General features: G+C 35.3%; 1 protein-coding gene and 1 long non-coding RNA gene across 8 annotated transcripts in view; both read right to left on the bottom strand.

The window, feature by feature from the left end:
* Window positions 1–582: 582 nt before the first annotated feature.
* The window catches only part of LOC127857707 (galactocerebrosidase-like), a 34,183-nt gene continuing 23,014 nt past the window's right edge, over window positions 583–11,751 (bottom strand). For 5 of the 7 annotated variants that reach the window (XM_052394335.1, XM_052394336.1, XM_052394338.1 and 2 more), the window contains 6 exons: window positions 11,566–11,655; window positions 10,231–10,375; window positions 6,666–6,846; window positions 3,879–4,045; window positions 1,585–1,661; window positions 583–1,308 (listed from right to left, as the gene is read on the bottom strand). In XM_052394335.1, coding sequence (XP_052250295.1) covers window positions 1,027–1,308; window positions 1,585–1,661; window positions 3,879–4,045; window positions 6,666–6,846; window positions 10,231–10,375; window positions 11,566–11,655 — 942 coding nt within the window. In that variant the 3' untranslated portion in view covers window positions 583–1,026. Of the gene's footprint in view, window positions 1,309–1,584; window positions 1,662–3,878; window positions 4,046–6,665; window positions 6,847–7,941; window positions 8,117–10,230; window positions 10,376–11,565; window positions 11,656–11,751 lie in introns of all 7 variants that reach the window. The other 2 variants (XM_052394337.1, XM_052394341.1) reach the window with 1 other exon arrangement.
* LOC127857727 (uncharacterized) lies at window positions 10,555–11,009 on the bottom strand. Its single transcript, XR_008038585.1, has 2 exons — window positions 10,946–11,009; window positions 10,555–10,660 (listed from the first exon to the last, which is right to left on the bottom strand). It is a non-coding gene; the product is annotated as an uncharacterized LOC127857727 (long non-coding RNA).

Below are 11,751 nucleotides of genomic sequence, written 5' to 3'. Positions count from 1 at the left end.
GTGACGTTGTACATGTAGGGAATAATTTGCGCGCGCTTTTCTGGAGAGAAAGGATTAAAACACACTGTACATTTGCAGTTTATTTGAAGAATGTGATAACGTCGAGTAAAAATTAAATTGTGGAGAGTGTTTCGGAATACAAATTTAATTATGCCCATTTGAGAATTCAACAAAACACGGAATATGGACCAGTTTCTAGGACGCTCATACTTCGGAACGATGCGTTTTTTTCCGAATTTTCTGAGAAAAAAAGGGTTTATCTTAATGTACATAGTTGTGTTGTTGTTTTTTTTTCGGTCCGGCTAAATTTTCTCCGGACCGGCACATTTTCTGAAATGCCTGTCCGGATGACCGGCAGTTTTTTTCCAATTTCGCCAAGCCTGGAACAACAATTGAATCATTATAGCATGGAAATTGCATAGTGTTGACTTTAAAAATCCAAAGCATGTTAGCATACTGAATTGATTGTCATAAAACATGATCACATCAAATCATAACAAACAAGAATCTCAAATTTAAAAAATGTGATAATATTCAAAAGGTCAAAAATAATAAATTATAAATCAATCAATGAAGGCAATATCTTTGTACGAACGATATTTGTTTTAATTAACACGCTCGAAACACATAAAACATGAATCACACAATACTGTACCACACACATTTGAACAACGGCATAAAATTAATACGCAATATATTGCGCTTACAGAATGGGAGCATCTTTGCATGGATTTACACACTTGTTTAGGAAATAATTGCTTAAATGTTTATCACAAAAATATATGTTAATACTGCAATGGTCTTTACTTAAATTCTACTATCAAACAAGATTTCAGAAGGTTATTTTCCACACCTATGTTGACATGATCAAAAGAAAATAAGTCATGGGTAAAACAATTTTTGTTTTATCGAAATAAATTTGCTCCGTAGAGTTTTTCTCAAAACAAATGATAGGGTGTTTGAAGGATTTATCAACTTAACATAAATTATCAGGAATGTTCAATGTTTAGTTTATCATTATAAAGACTAACCCCTATTATTCAATCGTTGAGACTTAAAGTACAGAGTATCTTCTGGCCTGTCTTTCACACTTGTGAACTTCTCGTTGTGAAACATTTCATCATTGCCATGAGTTTCCTTCACCATTCGGCTGCCTTCTGTACTGTCTGTGATCTTAAGGTTATCAAAGTCTGCAAGACCGTAGTTGGCCGTTCCTAAGGCAACAAAGCCGTTCTGTGGTGCAGGGCTGACTGGTGCCTTGATGCTGAAGACTTGCTGACCATTCAGTGTACCGGTCACTTGGCCATCCTGTAATAGAAGGTACTACACTACAGTATCTAAGACTAATTAACAAAATATCGAAGGAAGCAGAAAAACTTGGAGACTATTGTAATGCATAAGATTTACACAAGATCATTTTAAAGCTTTTTATTTCAGCTTGAATACAAATCCTTAGGCTTATTGAAGCATTTAGCACAATAGCAACTAATAAATAAAGAAATCTTATTTGCTCGTTAGTTTCACTCATCACACCTTAAGAAGTTCAACAAGTTTTGAAAAGTAGAAATATTCGCTAGGCGGTACCTTCACCAGTAGCCCCATCTTATACCAGGCATTGGTGGAGATGTTCATTTCCTGATTGTACAGCTCCTTGGTCCTGGCTATGTATAAGAGATACAAACAATTATAACCCAGACATTGATAAAGGAACAATTATACCCATAGATGGGTCAAGGAACAAATATAAACAATACATGGATTAATAAAAAATTACACCCATCAATTGATTAAGAAACAATTATAACCAAGATATTGAGTAAGAAACAATTACACCCCAAAACGGATTAAGGAACGATTATAACCCAGAGATTGATAAAGGGACAATTATAACCCAGACTAATATAAAGGAATAATTATACCAAGACATCGATTAAGGAACAAATATCATCCAGGCATAGGTTAAGGTACAATTATTAACCACACATTGATTAAGGAACAATTACTACCAAGTTGTTATTGATTAAGGAACAATCTTTACTCTGACATTGATGAAGAAAAAATTATTAACTAACATGGATAAAGGAACAATGAAATTGCGAAAGGAACATCATGACATTGATTTTTGGAAAAATATTAAATTGATTTACGGATAAATAAGAAATTGATTAAGGAACAATATGAAATTCATTAAGGAACAATATAAAATGTTTAAGGAACAATATGACATTGAAAATGGAACAATATCACAATGATTAAGAAACAATATGACATTGATCAAGGAACAATTTGACATTGATCAATGAACAATATGGCATTGATCAAGGAACAATATGAAATAGATCAAGGAACAATTCGACATTGATCAAGGAACAATTTGACATTGACAAGGAACAATATGACATTGATCAAGGAATAATTTGCCATTTATCAAGGAACAATATGACATTGATCAAGGGAAAATATCACAATGAATACGGAATTATAAAAATACTGGCATCATATAATGAAAATATATATTACAAAGTTGTATTTAATATTTCTATTTATAACAATAACATCTACGACGATATAAGAAAAATTGCCATTACAAAGACAATACAAATTGCACCTGGCAAAAGTCAGACAGACATACCGACAGTTGTCAATTTTGAATCCAGTTTAAGCCTTGCTACTAAGATGCAGATGTTTTCTTCGCATTGTGGATGTCACTTTGTATCTTATTACATAATATTTTATCATTTAAAGATAATCAAAAATTTGATATTATTTACTATAACTTTCTTTAAAGTAATGAGATCTTTTGACCTCTATTATTGAAAAAGTCTACATGGGAAATTTTTGAATTAGACAAAGTGATTTATCCATATTGTGAAAAAAAAAATTGAATCAAGGCTATTGTCAAGCAATATGGTCCCCTACCGGTTCCACCATTGTCAGAAATTCCACCATTTTCAGATCATTTTTTTTGTGGTTACCATAGCAACCACAATTTTTGACCTAGGAACAAAATGAAATGACGTGCATAATGTCCATATTGCCATCTATCCATGTTGCAAGTTTCATGAAAAAATATGAAGAACTTTTAAAGTTATCGCAGGATCCAGAAAACCACCATTTTCAGCAGTATTTCTAGTCTATTTGTTGCCATAGCAACCATAATTTTTGACGTAGGAACAAAATAAAATGACGTGCATAATGTCTATATGGCCATCTATCCATGTTTCAAGTTTCATGAAAAAATATGAAGAATTTTTAAAGTTATCGCAGGATCCAGAAAACCACAATTTTCAACAGTATTTCTAGTCTATTTGTTGCCATAGCAACCAGAATTTTTGACGTAGGAACAAAATGAAATGACGTGCATAATGTCCATATTGCCATCTATCCATGTTTCAAGTTTCATGAAAAAATATGAAGAACTTTTAAAGTAATCGCAGGATCCTGAAAAGTGTCACAGACTCACAGAGCGCAAACCATAGGTCCCCTCTGGTGAAACCGGTAGGGGACAAAAACAACTTTATTACGATAATATAATTTTGTATTCATGAATATTAACCATAACATAAAAATGACAATGGCTTTTATAGTAACAACTGACATTAAAAACGCCCACCTCATTAAGAATAAAACATCATACTTAATAGAATTATATATGATTCTCGTTTTTTAATCCAAATGAGAAATGATATTCATATTATGCAGGAAAATAAAAAAAATCTTTTAAAACTATTTATTTAATGATTTGGAATAAAAAAAATTGGAAACTATTAGGAAAAACACTAAATTGGGATTGAGAATGTGGGCCTTTATTTGGCCCCACATGAGAGGAGAAAAAAGCCCTGGCATTTAAATGGGAAGGTTAAGGAAGCCATTCCTACCCAGGTCTCCAGTGATGACTATTCCCTGTCCAGGGAAGATGAAGAAGAAAACACCCTCGGCAGCGAACGAGTCACAGCCACCCTTGTTGACCCTCGTCGCCACGTAAGCCCCTGATGTAGCATTCACTGTGCCAATGTAGACGTCTACCTCTACGTAAATATCAGACCTAAATACATGTATATACCAAATAATATTGACATTAATACAGTCTTAATAAATGTCAGACATCAATAATAGATAATCAACTGAAATTTAAATTAAAAGCTTAATCATCAGATTAATATTCTTATGCTGCCAGCGTTTCTGCAGCACGTTTAATTACATTTTAAAGTAAAATAAAATATTTTGTAAAATAAAGTTAACCTCATATACCAATAGCAAAACATTTCAAGGCTAGATATGGTATAGTAACATTTCAAGGCTAGATGTGGTATAGTAACATAGATTTTAAGAGATACAAAATGCTCATATTTTTGTGTGGCACAATATATGCCATTTTAATTTCCTGCAACAAAATCTATTCATACAGCACACAAACACTAACTTGGTTCATGAACATGTGTTGAATATATTGTCGCGCAAAAACCCCCCAAAAAGCGTTTTGTATCTTGATAAATTTATGTTACCAGATTACATCTAGCATTGAAATTTTTGCTATTGCTATATTAAAGGAACATTGATTTTTTTAGTGTAAACTTTATTTTTTGAAATATTGTACAAAATTTGTTGATTTTGAGGGTTTATGGGCTTTAATTGATACAAGCAGTAATACAACACTTAAAGTGATATTATGGGCATCTAACAGTATATGATATCATACATGCCATAAATTTTCACACCAATTCAAGGACATTGAGCTCAATTTTCTGGGATATTTGCCCATTTTCCGGGACATGTATACATATAGCAATATATATATAGACAAATATGCATTTTTGGTACGCATTTTTTTCACATCGTAAATTGCTAAGTTCGAAAGCCTATCGGAAATATACTAGATCTGGTATATTAAAGCCAATTTACATCCACATGAAACAATGCCGCCTTTTCGGTTTGACTGCGAACGTGAGACAATCGATATGATAACAGGACCCCTGTTAATTGATCTATTTTGACACGTAGCGTAGTCACCTATTCGGGTAGGCATTGCCATGGATACGCTGCGGATTAGTGGGAACACAGATTCGATTAGCAGTTAAGCCTAAGATAAGGTACATGTATATATGCATTTTGTAAAATCCGGGACATTCGCCAGATTTCCGGGACTGCGAGACATGTTCTTCATTTCCGGGACAATCCCTGACAATCTGGGACGTATGGCATGTATGGTTTATGCTATGTTTATAGGTGTCTATCGCACCCGTTGTTTATTTTTGGTGTTTTCACATCATAAACTCTTATATTTGTTAATGCAGCATCAATATACTTAAACAATATCCCAGAAAGAGAAAAATAATGCATTTGAATAGCAACCGTACTTTCGTTTTGACAACTGACGACAGAAATGATTCCATGTACGATGTGAATCTAAATTTTGTTTTAGTGCAGATTCATACCACACAAAGACACTATTTTGATTTAAGGATCAGTTCGGCTTAGAGGAATGAACAGTCATGTAAAATATTGAATATACTATATATTTTTTATACACAACTGGTAGCAAGATGAGCTGTAGATAATTGGTTAGTTACCACATTGTAACTACCTCCTTTGACCTGTTAATTCTTTTCAGCTAAATTCAACAGTGAAAAATGCGCATAATATCACTTTAAGTTCACACAGATTGTAGACTGCACATTTAAATAAAGTGACATATCATAGAAACATGAGGAATGTTTTGATAATATTACATGCAAATGTATATATTTTAAAACTGTAATCATGATGTTTTGCCTTAAGCCTATTTAGAGATGTATAATATAACATGAAACAGAGGAACAAATACGAATTTTTAAACGTCAAAGGTTATTTCACCCTTAATTATTTGATCAAGAGATGCAGTTGTCAGAAACACAATGCCCCCTATTGTGCCGCTTTGAAGCCATAAATTTGACCTTTGACCTTGAAGGATGACCTTGACCTTTAACCACTCAAAAAGTGCAGCCCAATGAGATACACATGCATGCCAAATATCAAGTTGCTATCTTCAATATTAAAAAAGTTATGACAAAACTTTAATGAATTTTGAAGTTTTAGGAAAGAAAAATACAACGATATTTGACCTTTGACCTTGAAGGATGACCTTGACCTTGACTTTTCACCACTCAAAATGTGCAGCCCCGTGAGATACACATGCATGCCAAATATGAAGTTGCTATCTTCAATAATGCAAAAGTTATCAAACTTTAACCAAGATTAAAGTTTTGGGACAGAATGACAGACAGACAGACAGACAGGCCAAAAACAATATGCCCCTAATCATTTGATCCGGGGGCATAAAAATATGGATTTATTTTAACGCATGTCAGTGGAGAAGATATTGTAAATATAACATTATTAAAATTGTTATCAAATTTACCTAATAAAACTATTAGATAAAGCAAAAGATCAAACTAAAAATAGTTTGTCTTGAGAGAAAAAATTTACATGGTGAGATGACCGACCTTCAAGAATATTAACCAAAGCAAATATTAAGAATCCATCACCAATACAATTATAAGAAAAAAACTCATTCAAGGGTCAAGAATGATACTATTTGAGCTCATGTAAATGTAAAGCAGATACAACACATTCACACTCAACACTGGAAATAGGTTAATTAACTAAATAAAAGCATTTTCTCTCACCAGCTGAAATCTCCAAGGATCCCGATGGGAAAAACCAGGTCTATAAATAGACACCAGTAAATGGGGTTTTCAATCACGGTCTGACGGAGAATGCGTGAATGGAAGACATCTTTTGAAGCAAGCACTTCGAATGAACCGACTTGGGGCGAGAAATTAAAGGGTTCCTTGTAGAGTTCATAGGCTGAAGAAAAAAATGTGGGCATACTTTAGGGGGCACATTGTTGGGGCATAATGTAGGGGATATACTTTAGGTGCATAATGTAAGGGACATACTTTAGGGGCATATTGTAGTAGGTGAGGCCCTGAAGGGGTACACAGTACTCGGTCTCTAGGGCACAAACTGTAGGGGACAAACTGGCAAGGACATTATATAGGGAGTACATTGCAGGGGGCTACAATGAAGGGGATATATTGTAGGGGCAAACACTAGGGTGCAAAGTAGCATTGCAAATTGTGACTTCATTTATAGTTCTTTCACAATGAGTATGGTACTTTAACAAGCACATGCAAAAAAAAGGTAACTATATACCTATGTATATAGTGGTATACATTCTATACAATGAATGCATGTTGAAAAACAGTTGTGTTTGCTAGGTCATGTCAAGGCTGGGTGCATCAGCTATACACATAGAGATTGCCAGAAAAATGCTCATTATATGAACTCTGAGAAAACTGGGTTAAATGTATGTGTGTAAAGAGTTGTCACAGATAAGCCTGTGCAGTCTGCACATGCTAATCAGGGGCTTCATTTTCCACATACACTAGATTTTTGTTTAAAATAGACCTCCTTTAAACGAAAAAGTCCATACAAGCGGGAAGTGTCATCCCACATTAGCCTGTGTGGACTGCACAGGCATATCTGAGATGACCTTTTAATTAATTGTTTAGTCCCCATTTTCTCAGAAAGCCGCTTATTTGATTAGGCCTATGAAGAGTGACAAATAAGATTCATTTCTTTGTTATGTTTTCGTGCCACAAGTAATTATAGAAAGTGTGCGAAGCAAAATATTTCAAGACATTTTTATTGTAATCTTCACATGAATAGGCAAATATACATTACTTATTGGATTGCAAACAATCGATGAAAACAATTATTATTAATATACCATTATAATTCCTTACAGCGACAGGTAAACAAAAACAATGTGCCACCTAAAACATCCAATCTATAAATGCAATAAGCTATAAAGAGGGTTATACAATCTTGTGAAGATGCATGCAGAACAGAATAAGCAACTTCAACAATCCAAGGTTATACATTGCCGTCTGCTTATACCAGCTTGTGTTTCCGATGATGTTAAAAGGACTTGTTTCTTTCTGGCTGCACCAAAATATGGGCGCTTCCAAAACCATCTGGCGTACAACGTAACCATGGGAACTGCTTGTTTTAATGACCTCAAAGGCTCCAATTTGCTGGGCAAGGTTAAAGGGCTCCATGAACTCTTGATATGCTGTTCGCAGAGGTAACAAAAAGTTCAGCTTAAAAGGGGCAGTTTGGTGACATAACAGAGATAGGGAATTTAATCCCTTACCACTTAGATATATATAAAACCCTTTACCACTAAGATACGTATTTAAACCTTTAACACTTAGATACATATTTAACCCTTTACCACTAAGATGCATATTTAATCCTTTATCACTTAGATAAGTATTTAACCCTTTACCACTTAGATACTTATTTAGCTGAATTTGAAGTCCCTTAGAAAGTTATATTTAATAATAATATTTAATATAAGACCTTTCTTACTAAATTCACGTTTTTAAAGCTTAAAACCCTTAGATTATGATGAGCTGCAAACAGCATAAAACCTGAACAGACTGCGAATTACTCGAAGGCTGTTCTGGTTTTAACCTGTCTGCACATAGCCATTATTACTTTGTTTATAAGTGGGAAGGAGTTAAAGGTGCATAGTGTAGAGATAACAGAGAATAAAGCTTTAAGGGAAAGTGTGGACATGTACCAGTGAATTAAGAAGCAATCATTTGTTTGGTAACAGAATGGAGGTCACATAGGTCGCCAATGCAGGTAAGTCATATCATATTTGTCAGTAAACTTTCTCACACTTTCCCTGGGTAAGCTGCTTTAACAGTGGTTATACTGTTCACATACTTGTACCAGTAACTGACAACTGCCTGATGTGATTAAGAGCTAAGGGAATTGCCGAAGACATATTTTCATTACCTATCCGGATTATTAAAGTTATTTGGCATGAACAGGAATCGTTATGACCGTCCTCAGATTTGTAGTCTAGCACTGCAGCAATGAGCTAGTCGACCAAAGTTTGATGTTAAAGGTGTGAAAACGAGAGGGCAATGATGACCCTGAAACGCTCCCTGAGTTTCAGTTCAACAAATACGCCAAACTGGACCTAGTGACCTATGTTTCGGACACACATGACTTGGTCTAGGTATTGTGACAAACAACATTTCATCAAGATTGAGTCATGAATGTTTCTGCTTTAAAATACACAAGGTTTTTGGGCCATCCTTAAAAATTCTTTTGTTTGGCATAACCCGACCGACCCACTTAAATCAGCCCGACTGAATATTTTTTTGACACTTTCCAAAAAAACATTTTTTTTGCTGCCTGAAAATTCTTTCCGCTAAATTTTGCATTTCCGCTTTTTATCCTTTCCAGTTATTTGCGTCATTTAATTGAATGCTCTTTCAAGGATATCTAGAATAGCAATTAACAAAAGGCGCACGGTATTTATTTGAGTCGCCTATTTATTTGACATATGCATATGCGATTAATTAAACTTTAAATACAATTAAACCGCTCCTGTTTTTCTCGCATCCCTTTAATTAAAATACGCTGCTGTCGTTCAGGATAGTTTGGGAGTAAAAAAATTGATAAATTATCACCGTTCAATTTAATTCGGCAATCAGCAGAGATGTGTAATATTATCGCCATATAACTAATTATTTAATTATCACTCTTTAATTCAGATCAGTAAATATTCGGAAGAAAGATGAAAAGTGGTCAGCTTAGAAATATTTATTGACGGGTATTGTCTCGTTTTTGTTTTACACAGAGCGCAAACCATAAGTCCCCTCCGGTTTCACCGGTAGGGAACTAATAAAGCAATAGAAAACAAATACTTCATGCAACTTTATTTGTTCATGCACAACTTCATATCATAAGAAACAATGCATGCTAGTTTGAATGTAGACAAGCCTATGGGAACTGGTACACGGGACCAAGAGACAGAATCCAGTTTACCACCCACTTGCTGCTTCTTTGCAGGGGGATAGACAATGAAATGTGTCTCATAGTAATTTAGTGATCCTTGTTGTTGAAAAACTGGGCTTAATGCATGTGCGTTAATTGTCATCCGAGATGAGCCAGACTATCTCAATAGGCTAATCAGGAACAACACTTTCCACTTTTATGGAATATTCCATCTAATACAGGTCTCTCCTTTACAAAAAACCAGTGAAGGTGAAAAGTGTCGTCCCTGATAAGCCTGGGCAGCCCGCATAAGCTAATCTGGGAGGGCACTTCATATGCATAAGTTTTCCCAGAAGGAAGCTCAAGTAATAAAGAGCCTGAAATACTTACATTCAAAGTCATCCATGTAGGGTAATGGGAAGGGTTTTTGTGGCGGCACATTGTCGTAGTTACCCTTCTGTCTGCCCTCCAAGGTTGATAGCGTGTACACCTCATCTACCCCTAGACTCAGTTGGACTGTTCCATTTCCTGTGACCTGAATGTGCGATAAAAACATGTACAGCACATCTACCCCTAGACTCAGTTGGACTTTTCCATTTTCTGTGACCTAAATGTGCGATAACACATGTACAGCACATCTACCACTAGACTCAGTTGGACTGTTCCATTTCCTGTGACCTAAATGTGCTATAAAACATGAACAGCACATCTACCCCTAGACTCAGTTGGACTGTTCCATTTCCTGTGACCTAAATGTGCGATAAAACATGTACAGCACATCTACCCCTAGACTCAGTTGGACTGTTCCATTTCCTGTGACCTAAATGTGCGATAAAAACATGTACAGCACATCTACCCCTAGACTCAGTTGGACTGTTCCATTGCCTGTGACCTAAATGTGCGATTAAACATGAACACCTCATCTACCCCTAGACTCAGTTGGACTGTTCCATTTCCTGTGACCTAAATGTGCGATAAAACATGTACACCTTATCTACCCCTAGACTCAGTTGAACTGTTCCATTTCCTGTGACCTAAATGTGCGATAAAACATGAACACCTCATCTACCACTAGACTCAGTTGGACTGTTCCATTTCCTGTGACCTTAATGTGCGATAAAACATGTACAGCACATCTACCCCTAGACTCAGTTGGACTGTTCCATTTCACATGAAGACAGGCAGGTGGGCAGTACTCAGACAGGCAGACAGACCACAGGAGGGAATATAGTATTTTTATATATATATATATGTTTTTATAGCATATATAAAAAATATATATAAACAAGAGATGTGTTTGTCAGAAACACAATGCCCCCTATTGGGCCGCTTTGAAGCCATAAATTTGACCTTGAAGGATGACCTTGACCTTTCACCACAAAAAATGTGCAGCTCTATGAGATACACATGCATGCCAAATATCAAGTTGCTATCTTCAATATTGCAAAATTTATCCCAAAACTTTAACCTTGGTTAAAGTTTTAGGACACACACAATAACACAATGACAGACAGACAGGCCAAAAACAATATACCCCCGATCTTTAGATCCGGGGGCATAAAAAACGTGATTCCCCTCTGTGAGACAGACAGATGCAAAGATGAGCATGATGAATCCACTTATTTGTGTTAGTTGGAAGGTATTATAAACACTACCAAGACGTACAACCTTAAACACCAATGACAGCATGCATTCACAAAATGGTTATGGGTAAGATAATTTTACCGGTATTGTTCCCATGTCTTTGAACAGTATTGAGTCTTCACCATCAAAACCAAGTTTGCTGTAGCGGACAAACAGACTCGGCAACTCCGCCTTAAATAAAAAGAATCAGTATGTTCTTTCACCAACTAACATCACAGATTAGATTTACACTGTATCTGTTAATATTCCATTAAAGTAATGTTAACA

This window comes from Dreissena polymorpha, chromosome 14 (genome assembly GCF_020536995.1).
Source record: "Dreissena polymorpha isolate Duluth1 chromosome 14, UMN_Dpol_1.0, whole genome shotgun sequence".
Lineage (NCBI taxonomy): Eukaryota > Metazoa > Mollusca > Bivalvia > Myida > Dreissenidae > Dreissena > Dreissena polymorpha.
The sequence above is the reverse complement of the archived record's forward strand: the minus strand, read 5'-3'. Positions and strand labels throughout refer to the sequence as shown.